This window comes from Solea senegalensis, linkage group LG6 (assembly GCF_019176455.1).
Source record: "Solea senegalensis isolate Sse05_10M linkage group LG6, IFAPA_SoseM_1, whole genome shotgun sequence".
Classification (NCBI taxonomy): Eukaryota; Metazoa; Chordata; class Actinopteri; order Pleuronectiformes; family Soleidae; genus Solea; species Solea senegalensis.
The window spans coordinates 21,621,805-21,642,426 of record NC_058026.1 but is presented as its reverse complement, the minus strand read 5'-3'; the positions used below and the strand labels follow the sequence as shown (position 1 = coordinate 21,642,426).

General features: G+C 39.5%; 1 protein-coding gene and 1 long non-coding RNA gene across 2 annotated transcripts; both read right to left on the bottom strand.

The window, feature by feature from the left end:
- Positions 1-203: 203 nt before the first annotated feature.
- LOC122771679 lies at positions 204-1,282 on the bottom strand. Its single transcript, XR_006360637.1, has 3 exons — positions 1,244-1,282; positions 986-1,064; positions 204-728 (listed from the first exon to the last, which is right to left on the bottom strand). It is a non-coding gene; the product is annotated as an uncharacterized LOC122771679 (long non-coding RNA).
- A 1,516-nt stretch (positions 1,283-2,798) lies between these two features.
- Positions 2,799-6,463, bottom strand: sfrp2 (secreted frizzled-related protein 2). Its single transcript, XM_044027509.1, has 3 exons — positions 5,876-6,463; positions 5,525-5,605; positions 2,799-5,376 (listed from the first exon to the last, which is right to left on the bottom strand). Exons 1-3 carry the CDS (start codon positions 6,375-6,377, stop codon positions 5,072-5,074), a joined length of 888 nt encoding a protein of 295 aa, XP_043883444.1. The 5' UTR covers positions 6,378-6,463; the 3' UTR covers positions 2,799-5,071.
- Positions 6,464-20,622: the final 14,159 nt, after the last annotated feature.

Below are 20,622 nucleotides of genomic sequence, written 5' to 3'. Positions count from 1 at the left end.
CCTGACCCAAACCTGAGCCCATTTAGATCATTGAACAATTTTACTCAGTGACTTAGGTTTCAGCCATTTTCTAGAAGTTGGTTTGTTTTTTGCTAAGTTTAACCAGCACTACTTGGAGATCAAAGCCATGTTGATCCTTGATTCCATGGTAGACATGTTTTCTTTAAAAAAATGATAATAAAATAATAATAAAACAGTAGAAAAACAATCTCACAAAAATTACAAACTGAAATGCCACAGTCACCAACCCGAGGCCATGGCAGTTTGTTTTAGAGGTACCAGATGTGAGTGTCTCCCTCATAGCATTTTAGTCAAGTGGCGTAAATGTTTTAACCATAATGCATTGTGACACTGGAAACCAAAGCCGCAGCACACTGTAACAAATGCTTCAAAACAAAACATAAGTAAGATTATTTTTAAATAAACACCCTACAGCACGTCACCATACCAAATGTTATGGAATGAAACACCAGTCTGCAACTTGAAACCCAAAACCTTTAAATGATTTGTCCATTTTATACAAGGATTTTTTTAATGCCATTTTATTTTACCAAGCACCACTAGTCCTTGGCATGTGAACAGGTAAATGGGCTATATAAATGTGAGTGAATGGCAAAAATTGTAGTGTAAAGCAGCTTTGAGTGACAAAGAGTGGAGCTATTCCCTTTTGCTTTATGGACATTTGTCAAGCACCACATAGGAGGTAAAAATCTTGTTGGGTCTTGATTCTGTAATTAAAAAAAAAGAAAAGCACACCATTACACCAAAGGTTTCAGAATGACCAGTCATCGACCTGAACACCGAGCCCGTTTAGACTACACGCAAGCACTTTTCAGCCTTTCAGTCGTACCAGTACAGTCAAACTTGTAAACTCCACTTCGGGTTTTATTTGATCATTCCAAACAAAATGTCCCCCTTAGTTTAAATATAAGCATTAAATGCGTTCGATGTATCTTTTAAACAAATGGGTTTCTCTTGTACTCACGCCGGGACCAACCAAATCCAGTCCATTCAGTCAACGATGGCCAGTCCGCGTTTTGCTGCAGGTTTGTAAATAGGGACACCTGTTGCAGCAAACAGATTAAACACAAACAGAGAATGAGATGTAAACCAGCGAGTGTGAGTGTGTTATTTAAAAGAGCAGTGACTGGAAAGCAGCAGTGACTGGAAAGCAGCTGTTTGTTTGTGTTTGTTCGTCAGTGTCGAAACGGTAAAGTCGATACAAAAGTAAAGTAAAACTTACGTCCCCATCTACTCTGCTGCGCTAGTGGCGCGATTGAAAAACGGAAGTAGCTTTTATAAGGAAGTTGAATACCGGCGAATGGCCAACCAATCACAAAGTAGGGCTGTTTGAGTGGTAACGAGCTGTTCATCTCAATCAGGTGTGTTGGATCAGGGCAACATCTAAAACATGGCAAGGTAAAGGGTCCCTGCGGACCAGGATTGGGAATCGCTGTATTAAAGCAGTGTTTCCCAATCCTGTCCTCAGGGAACAGTTCCCTGCATGTTTTAGATGTTGCCCTGTTCCAACACACCTGATTCAGATGAACAGCTCATTGCCAGGCTTCTGCAGAGCTTGTTGACGAGCTGACCATCTGACCAACATGGATCTATTTAGATTCTTCTTAGGTTTTTCTTATGTCCAGCAGATGGCGCCATTGGACCACAAATTGCCAGATGTTCACGTCAACCTGTGAAAAGCCAGAAATGAAATAAACACACTTCATTTGGTCTTTATTATGTAAAAAATGAACGGAAAAAGAGTATGTGTGTGGTTCTCGCTGATACACATATTTACATTACATTACATTACATGTCATTTAGCAGACGCTTTTATCCAAAGCGACTTACAATGGAATCAAGTACAATTAGCCAGGGGTGGAATCAAACTTGCGACCATGATGTCTTTGGTACACGAGGTAGGGTCTTAACCACTGAGCCACTCCACCCCCACTGTATTTATTTATCTGCTAAGATACTCATTTGTCCATCATCCCTCTGTCTCTTCCTGCTCTCTCCCTCTTTCACACCCTTCATCATGTTTTATAAACCACATCTTCAGCTTCCCCTTCTTCCATTAGCTTTAAAAAAGCATTCCCTTTTTAAGAAAATTGGACATCTGTTGTTCTGAATTGGGGGAAAATGTACCTTTATAGAACATACTTTTGGAAAGCAGCCATATGTATCTGTGTGTTGTGGAAAATTAATAAAAAGTAATAATAAAAAAATCTCAGTGGAACATTATTATTATTATTACCTGTTTGTTTTCTCATCTTTATATGTTTCCCTGTGTAATTTTTCCTGACATGGATGATAACAGGTACAACCTGGTGTAAATTTAAGTCAAACACACTCTTGTTAAATGATGTTTTTAGTGGACAAACAAACATCCTTTGAATGTGGAGGGACAACTGTTTTGTTTCCCATGTATCCAGATACATATCTTATCATCTTATAAGGTTCAGATACAAGAATGTGATGTCCTGCTCTCTTTGAAATCAGTGTAATGCACATTACAGACTGCAGAGTCTACTCATTTTGGTTTTGCATCATGATAAATGTGCAACTCAGCAGCTCATGTGGTGAAAATGTCTAAACATCCTCACCAAACTCTGCTCAGTACAGGTTCTAGGTTCAGTGTAGGTATACAATCATCCATCGTACCATAACATGGATGGGACTCACTGGGAATTATTACATGTAACTATGTCTGTCAAAGAAGTTTTTTTTGATGGCATTTGTGTGTGAGGAGGAACTTGAGGGGATGAGGGTAGATTCTTGCAAATCTGTCTGGGACATGGGATTTAAAGTGACTTTTATTATAAGTAAATAAAGATTTATTTTACAATATATGGCACTTGCCAGAATAAGGGTGACAAAGAGCAAAGGATGAAGTGAACACTCCAAAGTTTAAGAGAATATGTTTTTTAAAGTCTTTTAAAAAGAGTTTGTGAGCAGAATATTCTACAGCGATGAAAGTTTTTGAAACACTTCCAAAAACAGGTGCCAGTGTGCTACATGTGACGTGTCCGCACATAAAAAAACCCTTAGAATTAAAGGGGCATCTTTATGCACACAAGGCGTATTCAGCACAATACTGAGAGATTTGAGCATTATACTGTAATTAAATTTGATAATGGTTCAAATGTTTAGTTTTAAAAAAAATATGATGTTCTGATGTTAAACAGCACTAAATGCACATAAAATAGGCAACTGCTTCTGCCACAAGAGGGCAGTGTTGATACAATTACCGCTTGTGCTATAACTGTGGCCTTTAGGACTAATTTTGTTTTCCCTTTTTTTATTCAAGAGGATCATTATTATTAAATTGTATTTTAATGTAATCATATTTCAAAAAGACTTTTAGAAACATGGCAACTTTTACTTAATGGAAAACATACAATAATAAAAAGGATAGTATTAGATATTTACACAGTAACACTTTTTTTTCAAACACACACCCATCAATCCACACTCAAGATATTCACCATAAAAACAAAACAAAACACTACGTCACTCAAACAAACCAAAACATTACATAAGTTTAAATGACATGAAGGTCAGGAGTAGAAAAATATTGCTTTTATCATACTGTGGTAGAAAAGTACGCAGTGGCTGTAGTACAAAAAAGAGAACATAGCCAGCTATCTCTCATTTCTTTTGGATGAAGAAAAGGTGGGGATACGAATATAAAACTTTTTGTGATCCATCACAGCACTGACATGAGTGACACAGATTCAGATTCAACTCACAAAACAACTACAGAATCAACAGGGCAGAGAGTAGTGTTTAAAAATGATCCTTATACCTACTTCGGCAAGGTTTTAATGTCCCTAAATGATGTTACCGGAGCTCTTTAATAAAGCAAAGGATTTAATTGCGGAGTCTTTCTTGTAGCACAGATATGTTTTGTATAGGAGTTAACCTGTGGGAGGCCTCCTTGAATAAAAGTTAGACACACATTTCTTTCTAACTCCACACAAATATATATAACAAATGTATATGTAGGTGTGATAAACTCACTTTATAAACTTTATATGTCACAGGAAGCCATATGTGCCAATGATCATCAGAGTCAGTCATCTTCAATCCTGGACTTGAACCTTGAAGCTAAATTTAATCCTAACAATCCTAGCAATTAACTGCAATTAATGAGGTGACAGCAAAGATGGCGGGGGTGTGGGGTGACACTGGGGTGAGTGGGTTCCTTTGGTGCAAAATGAACATTTTGCACTAAAGGACAAAACTGTCTGTTTCCATTTGCGTCTGTGTTTCCATTTGCGTTTTTCCCCCTTTGACACCAACCCAATTTTTGACCTTATTCTTAAAAGAACGTTGTTTCAGTCCATGAACAGAATAATCCATTCATATTCCTGTTTAGTGTACATGTTCCAGAAAATAAACAGACTATGACTCACATCTTCATTAATGAGTCATGTGTATAAATGTCAAGCATGTCTTGAATAGACCTTTTTGTTCACTGCAGATATTTGTCAACATGAGATGATGATGAGACTTTATCATCTCTATCATCATAAAGTTGCATTAACAACATGTCTAATGGTGGCCTAACACCATTAGACATGTTGCTGCCAAAAAATCAGAAAATTCCACCTCACAAACCGGTTATTGCTGATTCTGTGACCTTATTAGGGTTTAGGAAATCAGAAAATTCTGCTTTCATGCAGATAATTGCCTAAATTACATTAATATTGGAATTTTGCTGTCTAAGTAAAAGTAGTCTATGTCTAAACCGGATACAACAACACTGTTGAGCAACAAAGTTGGCAAATAAAATGTTACACAAAACCTTAAAAAACACACAATTTACAGTTAATGGAAGTTATCTTGTTCACCTTGACATATATATGCCTCATTGTTTTTTTAAATCTAGCATTTCACAGAATAAACTAATGGAAGACACATGAAGTGATGTGTTTTCAAAGGGCAGGGAAGCATTTTTCTTTCCGGGGGCTAATCTTCATGAAAGTATGAATGGGGAAAGAGCTCTATCAAACTTTATCTTCAACAGTAACACATGCAGTTGGTTTTTTTTTGTTTCATTTCCTTTCTAACACTGGAGCTTGCGGATGCTGCGAGAAATCCTCTTAAACTCGCGCTGTCCCTTCTGCCAGCGCTTCAGCGAGGTGATGACCAGATGGCCGTCCATCTTCTGGCCCATGACCAGGTAGGCGGCGTTGATGTCGTTCATCTCCTCGCAGATACACTGCAGGCCGTCCTTTAGCCACAGCACCGTCTTCTTCAGGTCATGCTCTGTCACGCCTTTCAGCTTGTAGATGGTCTTGCTCTTGGTCTCTGGCACTATCTTGGTGTCCCCGTTGATGTAGGAGATCTCCTTGACCTTGATCTTCAGAGCTTCAACCGTGAAGCAGAGAGAATGAGGATAGGGGGAATTAGAAGCCATCTGTATTTACATGGTTTGGTGCTAAAACTGAGGCATTTTTGGGGGAAAATATGACTTATTTCCTACACACTTTCCTCAGACACATCTGGGTTGACTTACCAAAGTCATTCTTACACAGGTTGTCAACAATTTCGTTGTCGTTCTCATCGGTTTCCTTACAAGCATCACACACTCTGGGCACTGAAAGAAACACAGTGGACACAACTGACAATCAGTGAAATGTTAGGCAGTCTGTAAAATAACTCACCACAAAATGTGATGTATAAGCAAGATTGGGATAACAATGAACACAAATGACATTTCCATGTCCAAGTGAGTGAATTAATGACGTATGTGCATGAATGGTTACATTTCATCTATAACACGGAAAGATAATCTCAATCCTCTCTCTTGGTTGAGTTGTTTGAGCAGCTGACTGAAGTAGACAGTGATGCAGTCTCGTGTTTTTACCTTCTTTCGTGGCTGGCACAAAGTTGTCCATGCCTGCAGGTGGTATGCAGAGGTCGTTGTCTAAGGGGAAGCGGTCGCAGTCCAGCATCTTCGGCCACGGGAAGCCAAACGCGGACATGACGGGCGCGCAGCCGTGTTTGACGCTCTCGCACAGAGACCTGCACGGCTGTATGGGCTCATCCAGATCATCCAGACACACCGGAGCAAAGAGGGAGCAGAGGAACTTTCTTGTGTCGGGGTGACATTGTTTCTGGACCAGCGGGATCCACGACGAAGCTTGCTGCAGAACTTCATTCATGGTTTCGTGTCCGAGCAGGTTCGGGAGGCGCATCTCCGTGTACTCTATGTCGTGGCACAGGAGCAGGTTTGCGGGGATTGGTTTGCAGTGATTCTTTTTGTAGAACAAGTCATGCTGGCCAAAATTGTATAATCCGTGAATGGCCTCCAGGCAGGGTATTGTTATCAGCCACAGCAATGCCACGTTTGAAGTAAAGACGCTCATTTTGGCTGCGCGTAAAAGTTGTCAAAAAATATGCGCTCAATCAGACTCTGTGGAGCGTCAGTCTGCGTGGATGGATGGAGCTGCTGTCTGTGGCCAGCCCCCCAGTGGAACGAGAGGTTTTCTTCCACGCATGCTGGGTGGAGTCTGTCCACGGTGCTTAAAAGACTACTTCATCACTCAGCATGTTTGGTTTATCAGGTGAAAAAACAAACCTCTGATTTGTTATCTCAGGGTCAGATATACAGCTAACATATCTATGTATGTACATATATATATATATATATATATTTATATATATATATATATATATATATATATATATATACACACACATATATATATATATATATATATATATATATATATATATATATATATATATATACACATACATATACAATATATGTATTGTTACATTTCTTATTTCTTACTTTATCATCCTCCTAACAGTTTCTCTCACTTGCCCCTTCGTATGGAAATCATAACAAACTGTGTCTGACAGGTTTCCCGCTTTTCAGCCAAATCAGCAGAAACATATCCAGAGTGATCCCTTACCTTACCTTACACTGCTCTCAGACCTGTGCTGTAAATAGTTTAGAAATGTTGTCAGTGGGGGCTTTTTGGCTCTGTTCACTGGAGCGTTCATTTTCCATCATTAAGAGTGCGGTGGTGAAATCCTCTGGGCATGGCCCGCAGGTTCATACCACACCATGAAATATTGTTCATCGCACCAGTGTGAGAGGGAGACCTCCACTCAGCACACCCAGGGGTGAAACCAAATCTGCCTCCTCCTGCTCTGCTGCTCTGGCTCTCATCTACTCTCAGACCCCCTTGAGCTACAGTCTGGTCTTCAGACAGTGGTGGTGTGGTTCTTCTCAGGCTTCACCTTCCACTGAAATAAGCCAGCGCACCAATCTTCAGTGTAAAAAACTAAAGGAACCTCATGGACTGACACGTTCACCCACATCAAACTAGTCACTATATTTTCCATGATATTCTTTCAACATATGCAGATTTTGTTCCTAAAGATCATCATTGCTCCGTCTTTGAACCTTCAACCTTTTCTACTCAGCAGCTCCTTCGATCATTCAGGAAGGTTATGAGTCACTTGTTTTAAAATACAGGGAAAAACTATCCATGTTGAAATTGCAGCTGTAGTTTATTTGCTACAAATTAAACCTGTCATTAAAGTTTATTGCGCTACATGTGCCCAGATTTTTTTATTTTCATTTTTTTTTGGAGCCGAAATGGAGACAGGGGATATTTTGGCAAGCGGTCCCAATTAATTTGATTTTCTTTCCATATTAAAACTAAACAGAACCTATAAATAAACCCGTAATATGACAATAGACATATACATGTGATGCAACTTTAAGTTTGGTGTTATTTTGCTATTGAAGAGACAGTATTTCCCATCTGCAGCCCTATTTCTAACAACATTTACACTATACATTGTATATATAAAGTGATGAAGTTAATGAAGTGATTGAAAGTCAATGACATTAATCCACAAAGGGCCAGAGTTCACAACTGATTATTCTGTTTTGTCTCATTAAGCTCTTAGTTCTGGTTGAATAAATACTTTTTTTTGCTTCTTATTCTTACTGATAAACCATAAACCATCATTTCCTAAACTAAACCTATAAAAGTGGTGGACGAATAGAGGTTTTTGTCATGGACTTTTAATTTAATTACTTTAAAAGAACAAAATATACATTATTTCCAGTAACAGTGTTTATAATCTGGATTATTCAAAGAGCATGTTTATAATGCTTGGCACATGAATACTATTCTATTTAAACAATAGAAAAAAGGTGTCAGTGAGTTCTGTAATTTGGGTGAACAAACACATAAAGCATAAAAAAAGGAATAACAACATGAACCTACATTTTTCTCCAGTCAGTGTCAAAGGTTTAACTTGCTTTAACAGGGCAACTTTCCTCCCTGTTTATCCCCTTTCCTTCAAAGAGTGTTAATTCTATTCAGGTCTCTGTAGAAACACTTAAACAACATTTAAGAGCTTAAACCCCCGTTAAACTGCAACTGGACTCCTTTCAGACGAACAGCAGGTCATCTGGCTAATCTTTTTTTGGGTGACTCAATGTGATCAGCTGTAAACAGCCTTCTGATGCACTCTGAGGCACATCATGTATACACTGTACATAGACAGAGCACATAGTCCACTTGATGTGTCCCAGATGCCTCATTTCATCTTTAAGAATTAAAGGGTATAAATGAAGGAAAGGAACCAAGAGCAGATACAGGCTAGGACTGGTTCAAGCCTCGCAGAGCATAAAGCTTTATTTCTCCAGATAAAATGCAGCCTCGATTAACAATTTGGTTTCACAGACAGTTAAAGTCAAAAGGCTGAGGTAAACCGATCCGAGCCCTGTGCCTTAAGTCACCCCAGAAGGTTCTGATTACAACTCTGTGGAAATGAGACACAGCTTGTCTCGACCTTCTGGTCCATCTGTTGTTTGCTCTTACTCTCTTTCCCTTCACCCCTTTTCTTATAAGGAATCAAGACTTGGACTACTCTCAGAAACAATCACAGAATGTATAGGATTAAGCCAAACTTCAGTTGAGATGTTTTAGGAATCAGTTTACTGGGAGTGATGTCGGTATGAGGAGCATCAAAACCATTCGAGCTGTTATACAGTAAACCAGTATTAAATCCTATACCTTATAAACTGCAGTTCATATGAGCCGTTTAAAAAATTAAGTAGGGAAAAAAAGCTGTTCGGTAGCAGGCTTGGCAATATAAGCTTTAAATTATAACACAATATTTCCTCATCATATTGCACTGAAGATACATCCATGATGACATAACACAGAATTAGTTATGAGCTTATTAAGTGCTTGTTTTTGTATAATGATGAATACATCACAATAAAAGCATATCTATGATGATCAAACTATTAATACTAAAAACAGAGAAAAAAAATGGAAAATAAAGTAAATAATAACATTGGCAGATGTATATATATACATATGCAGCTGTATATATGTATATATATATATATACATATGCAATTTAATTTAATGTTATAACATGAGATTAAGTGGTGGGCTGCATGAAATCGAACAGTGGGCCGCATGTGGTCCGTGGGCCACCAGTTTGACCCCTCTGATATAAGCTATTGGAGTCTAAGGAAAATGGGTGTCCTTTTTTTGTGAAGAATACAAATACGTTTTTATTTATTAGTGTTTTTAAGTTTATGTCAGACAATCTCAAGAAAATACTTGGGCGTTTGTCTGAAAGCAGTGAGAGGAATTTAGAACGTGCTTAGAGATGGACCAATGTGCAATCATTTTAGCCTTTATATTGGATTTTATGACAGCTACTCAAATGTGGGATAATGTCAGCCTTGTCCCTTACTGGTTTGAAACCACTGGCACTTTTGAATTTTTGAGTTTTGTACGACCTGACTGCCAACTGAGAATCAACCATACGGGTCTGAACATTGCCCTAAAGTTCACTAATGAGCTTGTTAACTTCAATCACTTCTTCTACATTGACATTTAGGAAGGGATTTATCCCGTTCAAGAGGAATTAATCTCATTATAGTTCAAGAGTCCTATAGATTGTCCATGCTAGGGGTAATTGATGGTCCCATTGTACAGGTCTAATTGGCTCAGTATGGTGTTTCAGAGACAACTCAAGCAGGCTCTGGTTTAACTGTGTAGCCTGTTATTTTATCAGTTAACTTGAAATAATACTTCTGTACTGGACCAGACCTCCTTCAACTAACTAAATTAGTGAGTCTGGAGACCAGTTCTTTGTTTTTGCTTGCATAAGTCTACTGTGGTCTGCTACTGTCCCTCAAGACGCCGTAATAGACGTTAACTAATCTACAGTGCGGCATTGTCCGTGTTGATTCCCGTGTCGGACGTTGTGCTCATGACTCTTCCAGTGACGGCACACTCTGACCAATCAGTGGCCGTGCCGAGCCGTCCTACAACTGTATAGTGTCATACTCCCATTACTGCCTTTGTGCTAAGCTAAGCTAACTGCTTGATATCTTGCAATGACAACTACACCGGCCAGTAATTAGTGCATGTACAATCATGAGTCAAGCCTAAAGCCCGTCCAGATTTGTGTTACAGAGACAGGCAGGTTGATGCTCACAGGACGTCCGTGGGTTAGTGTGACAGGCAGATCCTTCTATAGGGCCCTGCTCTTTGACCCATGACCGATACTGAAGCTGGAAGACTCACACTGTGAAGGACTTTACAACTTAGACCAAAGTACAAGCAGCTCAAATCAGAGAAGTGTTTTCTGACTGACCCGTACCTGATCTCCACCCCATGTGGAGAGGGGCAACCTGCAGTGGTGCCCCTTGCCACCTTCGCACATTCCTTTTTAGTTTTTATTGAGTAAATGAGCATTTACTGAATAATTTGTGGACAAGAATAAAAAAAAATGATATCGCCCGCATTTAACCACCTGATGTAACTGAGATTTTGAATTTCAGTAGAATCAAAACATCTTTCACGGCTGGCAAGTAAGGATTAGACAGTGTATTTATATCTTACACCATCACAAAAGCAAATGAAACTAAAGACACCAATTTTGTTTGCGGTTACTGTTCTGTCTACTGCTGTCAATGTGGTACAAGCCATTTCTGATAGTAATCATCTCAGTTTGCATTCAAATACTTTTAATTTAATTTTAACCTTGTCTTATTGAAAATGAGAAGGTTTTGCCAAAATGAAAAACAAAACACATATTGCACTGTTTTAAAAAGTCAGTATAGCATCAATCAATGTGGAACAGCTTTATCCAAATGAACTAATTAGTTATTTTACATATTCTACTTTTTTAGTATATGTTCATAGTTTATAAAAACAGATACATGGGAGAAGTGATCTTGAAATATGATGTGTTGTTTCCTTTTTTTTTTTTTGGTTGCTATAATGACAAATTCCCCATGACATGAGTAAATTGCCTCTCTGGAAGAAATCATGGGTTTTAGCAGTTTGTGTTGTGAAAAATAATCTAACACACCTTCATCCCAAGAATCTGGGGGGGCTAGAGAAAAGTAAAAAAAGAAACCCCACCCCTTCAAATTTTAGCAATGGTGGAAGCAGGCAAGTGACCCGCAGTGACCTCTTAAATACCAGACATGGGCTCAAGTGTAAACAAAAGTTTGCCATTCATTCACAGTTGACACAACAGGGACATTTATTATTTGGAGGTATAGCTTAGAAGTGTGTGTGTGCATGTGTGTATGTGTGTGCTGTCTGAACAGAAACAGACTTTTCACCAAGTTCAACCCAAACTCTGCTCACTGATTTAACCTGCAAACTTCAAAACAGCCACTCTGAACCAGAAACCAGGATTTGACTCATAGCTGCTTTCTACAGTTTCAGGAACAAAGGCAAAACCATCAAAATATAATTACCCTAAAAACCTCCATGGTACATAACAGACCAACACTATCATCTGTCATTTTCCAGATGTTTTTTTTTTAATTCTGACATTACAAAGTAGTTTAATTTTCCACTATAAGTAGGAATGATAACCTGAGTAAATGTAATTCGGGGTAATTATATCCAGATTCGCCCGATCTGCCAAAAACAACACACATGCATGAACATGCTGGTTAGGAAAAACTGAAAGTGCTAGTTCAGATAAGAATTATACATAAAACAGCTCATGTGTAGCTCATCATCACTATATAGTATCATGAGCTGCTGGAGATACTTTCAATCTGTGAAGCTGGTATATTTGTGGTATTCTGGTAAAACTGTCTCTCTCCAGAGAGTCCCAAGAGATTCTGGATAGTATGATAACTTAGAAGCAATTTGCCACCAAATATCTTTCATTTGTATAGCATATACACATGAGAGGCCACACGGCAGAGTAGTGGCTAGCACTGTTGCCTTATGGCAAAAAGACCCTGGTTTTGCAACCTGGTCTGAACAAGAGCCTTCCTGTGTGGAGTTTGCATGTTCTCCCCTGTGTGCGCATCAGGTTTTCTCTGGGTACTTACTGTGTCAACAGGCAGAGGTTAATTGAACACTCTAGAGAAGGGTTTCTCAATCCTGGTCCTGGGGGCCCACTGTCCTGCATGGTTTAGATATGTCCCTGCTCCAACACACCTGATTCAAATGGTCAGCTCATCAGCAAACACTGCAGAAGCCTGATGACGACCCATTTATTTGAATCAGGTGTGCTGGAGCAGGGAAACTATGGAATTAGATTTGTGTCAATAGTTTCAAACAACACTTTTCACTGTAATTGTAAGTATCTAACGCTTGTCAGATTATATACGTTAGATACCTACAATTATTTTGTCGGATGTCAACAGGGAACACTTGGGAATGAGTTCCAGACGGACATCGACTCCAAGCCCTGACTACAGCCTGTCCATTGAGCTGTTGCTCCAAAACTCAGTAGCCAATCAGCAGACAGCTTCCTAAGGCCCACCCTTGGTCAGAATTGCAAACCACAATGCAAAGAACCAATCAGGGAGCGCAAAGAACAAGTGTATTTTCAAACAATAAAATACAATATTTTTTGATTAAATTGATATTTTACTTGCATCATGAAAAGTTGGTTGTTTGAAAATATTGACACAAATCGAATTCCGTAGGAAACATCTAAAACATGCAGGACAGTGGGTCCCCAACCCCAAACCTGTCGCACAATGTCAGCTGTGATTGGCCTCATGCGGAGGATGAAACGATAGACAGTGAATAAGTGAATTAATGAATTTTTTTAGCTTGCTCTTTGAATTAGACTTTCATTCACCTCGAGTTTCAACTGATTCCAACGGTGATAGTTAAACGGTGAAAATAAATAAAAATAAACTGTCATCACTAGCACAGTTGGCTGTATACTATATGTTGTGTATGTAATTTGCAACCAGCATATGAAGAAAAAGATGAACAGATATACGAAGCAGCAATAAATTAAAGGTGCATTCTGCAAGGTTATTTACTCCACAAACATGTCCCTCTAAAAGCAGAGAAGTGAAACTTCTTAAATCTAGTCATTTGTTCCTGGGATAAGTGTAGCTCAAATAAAAACATAATCAAACAGCTTAAGATTAGCTCGATTTCTTTGACCTGCTTATTCATTTTGCCAGCAAAGTGGTGCATTGGTACTTCATCCTTTTATTTTATATGTCTGATCATTTTATTTCACTAGGCTGCAAAGGTAATTTTGTTGCCAGTTTCCAAGACGAGACATTTTTCTTCCCCAGAAATAAGTGGTTTATGTAAACATGCCATCTTGCAACCTTAACTAGTCTGGGAGACCCTTTCCTGTTGTTTTCATATGAAGAGGGCAACACTAAAACTCCAAGCACTGAATTTGCCTACCATGGAAACAGGGGAAAGCAGCCTAAATGCGGTTAAGAGGGAATCACCAAGCCCTTTATTATTCCCTAAATTCACTTCCAGAAGAGATTGCCCAAGCACTGACGCCCTGTAGCATCGTTACCTTGTGTATGCATGCATGTGTTTTCAGTTGAACGGTGTGTGTGGATGCACATGGAACAAGCTGGAGGCAGTGCACATTAAACCTGCAGTGTCCTGCTGAGAGGAGGCAGAAAACAACCAGCTCTTTGGGGAGACATATCACTGCACACACACTTAAAAACTGGCCTCACATTAAAAAAAAACAACAACCATGGCTTCCCTTTTTTGCCAAGGACTTCTCTAACCTCAAACATCCAGCAAAACGATCTCCTCCCAAGAGCTCCTGCTCTTATTGTTTAACATTCTAGTTGTATTTGTCACAGAGGGATCAAACATCACATCACCGCCATGCTTATCGCTCTCCATGGCACTTAATCAAATCTTCTCCAAATCTGTGCCCAGCAATAATGGCAATGGCACAACTTCCAACCACAACATCTCACTGGCTCTGCGTCATACTGCCAGATGTTATGTCTGTCTTATCAGATGTGTGGGACATACCATCACTTCAGGACTCCTAGTTCTTCTCTGAGACAGTTTTTAATGAGATTAGCTATGTTTGGCATCGTTTTCCCACTGCAGAATGAATTTGGTGCCAATCAGACGCCTCCATGATGGATAAGTATCAGCTTGTATTTCACAGCATTAAAGACACCCTTAATCACAAGCACATCCCCAACTCTATTTGCAGAAGTGCAGCCCCAAAATCAAGAAAGGAACCTCCACAATGCTTCACTGTTGCCTGCAGACAGTCATTATTGCACCGCTCTCCAGACGTTCGGTGAACAAATTGCCTTCTGCTACAGCCAAATATTTCAAATTTTGAGTCAGAGCACCGACTGCCGCGTTTCTGCAGCCCAGTTCTTATGTACTCGTAGTATTGTCACGTCCATGAGGTGTGGCTTGTTTGGCCACAATTCTTCCATGAACATCCCTCGTGAACAGACTTCTTCAGACAGTAGATGGATGAACCAAGAACCCGCAGGTTTCTACCACTTCTGAGCGGATGGCTCTGCCGGACATCTTCTGATTTCGTGATGTGTCTTTCAACGGTTGTCAAGTGTCGTCCGTGTCTTTGTGCTTCTTCAGAAGAGCTTGAACAGCACATCTTGAAACCCCAGTCTGCCACGGGAATGCCTGGGAGAGACCTTGCTGATGTTGGTCTTCCACAAGCTCACCTTGGTAGCAGAGTCTGGCTGTTCCTCGCCCAGTTTTGAGCTGACTATACACAGCTGTTTCTTATTCAGGTAATGACTGATTTGCAACTTACGGGGAAGCCCAAAGCCAAGCGGAAAGGGAACTTGGCTTGTGATAGAAGGGTTGCCGTTTGAGTCCACGCCAGGTCCAGGGTAAGAGCAAGGTACTCAATTCCCATTGCTCATTGTTAATTGGACACTGTTAATTGAGCCCAGCCAGTGTTCTCCTTGTGCTGGTCCCAAGCCCAGATAAATGGGAGGATTGTATCCGGAGTAAAAATCTCTACCAAATCAAATATGAAGATAATCCGCTGTGGTGACCCCGAGAGAGGGAGAAGCCGGAAAAACAAAACAAAAACTGTAAAGAAAACTGTGGTATAATTACTTAATCACACACCCGACTATAAATGCTACACAATCCCCCGACTTTGTGCAAGTGTGCTTATAATAACTGATGCTGGTTTGAAGTGTGGAGTCACGCCATATATTGATTTAGTTAAAGTTATCTCACTTTGAATTTTGTAAATTGATGATAAATAAACAATTAGAAATTACATTTGTGAGAGCATTCCTACTTTCAGAATTTCACACCGGCCTAAAACTCTCGCACAGTGCTGCATGTAGGTAGTATAAATAAAGTATATACCAACTTGCCTATTGCCATACTGATTTGCCCAGTGTATAACAGCTACAGTATGTACCAATATCTGTGTTAATATATTTTACACAGTACATGAACATCACACAACACAGTCACATTCCTCCTGTATTCCAGTCAACGTAATTGCTTAAATGCACACATGCTTTATGCTTCCACACGATTATTGTCAAAGTGAAGGAATAAAATGAGCTCCATATGACAAACACACGCGCACGCACACAAACACACTTAAACAAAGCTAGTATGTCTTGCCAACCCCGAAACTTAAACTTAAAAAAATTAACCTAAAATGTAAGGATTTGCATTAGAGGGATTTGTTTTTAGTTCATAAAAGGAGGACTAATTTCCACGATGGGACTTTGTATTTAGGATTTAGGTCCCCACAACATAAGTAATACCAAGAGACTGCACATGCACACTTTAGCTTTTATGTCTGTCTCCCACATCTGTGTCTATGGCCTGGAAAAGTGCCAGGTCGTCTGAATGTTGTTACTCGGCACAAAGTGATGGAGAATTCACTGGTCAGTCGATTGACCTCGTGCTACACATCACCTGTGTTGCGATTGGGTGTGTGTAGAGGAGGGTAGAGTTGTTTTGAAGAATAAATAACAACATATTGTAAACGACTGTGGCTTCTTCAGGGGGTGGAGGAAAATCTGGATAAAAAAGTTTTTGTTTCGTTCTGTCCTTAATTTATAAACGCTGTTTAAGTTGGAAAAAAACATTTCTCAGTTGGGCATTGAATCAACTCAAAAACAAAACAAAAAAAACAATGGCACCACAGTAACAGACTTACACTTGTAACTGTGTCAGTTCGGCACACACCGAGGAACACGCTCAGGTTGGAAAAACTTCACCCCGAGGTTGTTTGATCCCCTCCATCCTTCTGTTGTATCCATGGACAAAAATGGATGGACACTTTTTGGACTAGAAAGGAAAGAGGAAAGCTGTCATTGCCACTTCATCTATGCTGTGACAGACACAGTCTTTGAACCTGAGGTTGGGACATAAATCTTCACCCTTGGGGCCAGCCTTGACATTCTGTTCCCAGATGGTGCCTCCCCTGCTGTGGACTCTGCTCCAAAGGGGCCTGGCATCTCAGCTACGCCCATCCATCACAGAGGAACCAGGCCTCTTATAATGGAAGCAGAGGGCTCTGTGAGGAACACCTGACCTCATTTTTTCACCTTGTGGCTAAAACAGCACCCGATCCCTTGAGCACAATTCATCCCCTGCTGCTTTCCTGAGAGGTCAGATGTCACTTGAGGGTGTGAGACAACATTGCACGTCCAGAGACACTTTTGTCAAGGTGACATTCACACTCAAGTCTGTGGTCAAGTCTATTAGGCCTCATGTTACAGGCAGGTCAAAGGTGGAGGTATTATTAATATTTACAGAAGGCAACAAATCACAGTCAAAACACAAGACAAAGGAGAGAAAATACATTGAAACCCCTCCGACTAAAAAGTGGAAGAATACACCATATTTCAGAAAACACAAAGAAAGGCAACTGAGCAAAGATTAATCACCCTAAAAAGAAATAAAAAAAGTCACTTTTTCAATGCAAACAGCCTTTACACAAAAGTATCATACTCCTCCATCTGTTTTATATATTGTGGTCAAAAAACATCACTGATTTGATTGGAGCCAAATGTGATGCTTGAGGCTCCGTCATACATACAAAGCCTGTTTGACCCTCCTTCTCCTGCCCTACACCAACAAATCCCCTTTTCCCTCTCCCCTCTGGTCTCGTTCAAGCCCTGTGTGTGTGTGTGTGTGTGAAGGAATGGTGTTTCTTTTTTCAATTTATTGAGCGGCCAGCTGAGTCTACAGTCGACTCCAACGGCCTATTTGTGTATTCCACCATCTAGAGTAGTCGGAGCTGATTGTGACAGCATTAGGCAGTGCCACCATTGTATATTTGTACATTTTGCATTAAGATTTCATTTTACCCAATATTTCTTACTTTATATTACATGTTATATTAACTACCAGCAAAGGATGCCTTGCATATGTCTACATACTTGGCAAATAAAGCTGATTCCTGATAGAGATACACCATGAATGACAGTCAAAATCCATTTTTAGACAATTGTTAGACAGAACACATACACTGCCATATAAGTAAAAGACTGTGTAATACACGGACATGCCAATGCTGTAACCTATCAAGAGTGTTAGCTGGTAGTATAGAGTAGATACATGAATTAAAATTCAAATCCTCAATCTGCTCTGCTCTCTCATCACCGTCCTAGGCATTGCAGTAAAAGTAGCACTGCTAAACTACACTAAACCGTATAAAAATAGTCTTACGGTTGCAAGAAAAAACAAAACAAAACAAACAAAAAAACTCCCATTGTGAAGCCTCAAGAGCTGTGACTTGACCAGTAGTTTTCAAACTCCAGTTTTCAGCTCTCAGCGATCCCACATCATGTCTGTATTAATTTCCATCAGCAACAGGCTCAGCAGTGCACTCTGGCATGTATCGTCCCACACAGTTGTCAAACATCTGCAAAGCATAGAAAGGATGGTTCCACATGGTCCTGATAGAAACTGAGGTAGTGGTCGTTGAGCGGTTTACTTGTTCCTGTTCTGCATTGTTATCTCTTTGTTAAGATTAGAAATGTCTGTGGGGTAAAATGTCTGTATTATAAATAAATGCTATCACTGGTGCTCGTAGTTAGTAAATCATGACGGTTGACTTTTCTTTCTTCTGCCGTCAAGTGTGCCAACCTTTGATTTGCAGGGGAGAGGGAAAACATAAAACACTTGGACTGTTTCCAGTTTGCAAATGAAGCACGAAGCATTCTCTCTGTGTGACAATGATGACATAATCTTACAGCCACACACAGTAAATAAATGTCTGGAGTCAAAAGTGGCACGTGATGAATAGTGAATATACGTAAACCTGTAACTGTGTGGTTCCTTTATGCAAAAAACATCAATAATGTATTAGTAGTAATATAAAGCTGCTTTCATTTGTCGCATAAAGTCATGTTTTACAGCACACAATTGTCTCTACAAAAGTCTATTGAAAAGAACAGTATATAACACCAATATGGTCATATTTGTCCACATTTTCTTGATCGAAATGCCACGAAAACTATTGGAATAAGTTAGTTTGATTTGTTTGTTTTTTCCGTCGAGCATCCATCCATTCATCCGTTCACCTTCTAACCGCTTTATCCTACACATGAGGGTCACGTCTCAGCTGACAGAGATTGAAAGGTGGCATACATCAAAGAGACAAACAACCATCCACTCTGACACTCGGTGTTTATTTAGAGTGTCAGAAAACTGGGTCTTCTTGCTGCAAATGCAAGAGTGCAAACCACTATACCAAACATGTGGCCCCATCCAGCACTCGCTAGTGTTAAACCACTGCCGCGGCGTCACTCTCCTCCTGCACCCATTGTTGCCACACACATGAGATTTATCACGAGTACGGTCATCCCACATGATGGGAGATGAATCTGTGCGTCATGGCTGTTTTTGTGCACAGAGAACTATGCAGTTTTTAATAGTAGGTAGTAGCGTGAGAACAGTGGATGTCTATCCCTGTTACCGAAACCCCAACGGCCGCCCTGATTATCAAACTCGGGCCTTGTTGTTGTTTGATTTTTTTTCCTGCCCACTGCTCCTAATGTGAGGAAGGTTCATAGTAAAGGGCAGGTTAAATGCAGATAAATAATTTCCCTAAGGAGTTTAATAAAGCATATAAAAACATGAATCAGTCTTTCTACAATTATCACGAGCTTTGTTATCTTGTGATAACGCACTAATTTAACTCGTTATCATAACACAGCGGGCGAAGTATACAGTATTAATCACGGCTACTCTCGGCTTCCATAGTACACTAATATGTACGCAATGTACTAATTATATTTATTTGTCATGTATTCATTTTGAGGCAGAAAGAAAAACATTTAAGTCACAAGTAGGTAGCAATTGCCACATACGGGTATTTAAACTGGTAAAAAGAGTTGAAAATGGTATAATCTGTTCAATATGTTCCCAAAAAAACAAAATTTTCACCAATTACCATTTCTATAACGAGGTATTAAATGGTCAGAACCACCCTGGAAGACGGTTCAGATGTTTGACTTTGTGTTAGCAAATATTAGAGCACAAGAAAATGTAACCAAACAAACTAAAGTTTCTTAATGTGGTCAACTTTATACCAGGTTAGCATTTTCACTGTGAACACGCTAGCTTGCTGAAGTTAGCATTTAGCTCAAGCTATGTGGGGCAAAGCTGCGTAATACAAGCGCCTGTTTTCATTCAACAAATGAAACAAAAATGACCAAATGTTTTCCGAGCTCAGTCAGCCATGAGTCAGACTATGTCTGCATAAAACAATGCAAAACTGAAAAAAAGAACTTTGATTGAAATCAGGAAACTAATCAAATTGAACAAGTCAAAAAATAAATAAACATCATTAATGCCAGAAACTGAACCCAGGGTTCAGTATTTGACAGTTTTCCATATTTTGTGCTTTGACTATTTCGATTGTTTCCAGACATGCATTGATGATCAATACGCAGGGTTGACTCACGAGCCTGCGGTGCTGTCCTTTATTTAGGTTACAAGTGATATAAAAGTGAAAAATACTTTGAAGATGGAAAGCCAGAGGAATAACCTGATCATGCTGTTTTCATTTTCCAGTCTGTCAATAATCTGCACCATCTTTCATGTTACAGAACTTCAGAAGAGAAGCTGACAATGGTTTGAATGTGATGAAATGAAATGTAAAAGTTACACATTATAGCTTTGAAGACACCTCATAGTAATTTGATGCAAGTGAAAAATTAAGCAATCCGTCAGTAATTGATTATATTATCAACGGCCATCCCGACTCCACAACCATATTTTCTCCATCAAGTAACATAAATGACTGAATGGGTCATATACAAGTCAGAAAATCACAATGCAGAACTTGTTCAGAGGCCAGAACATCAAG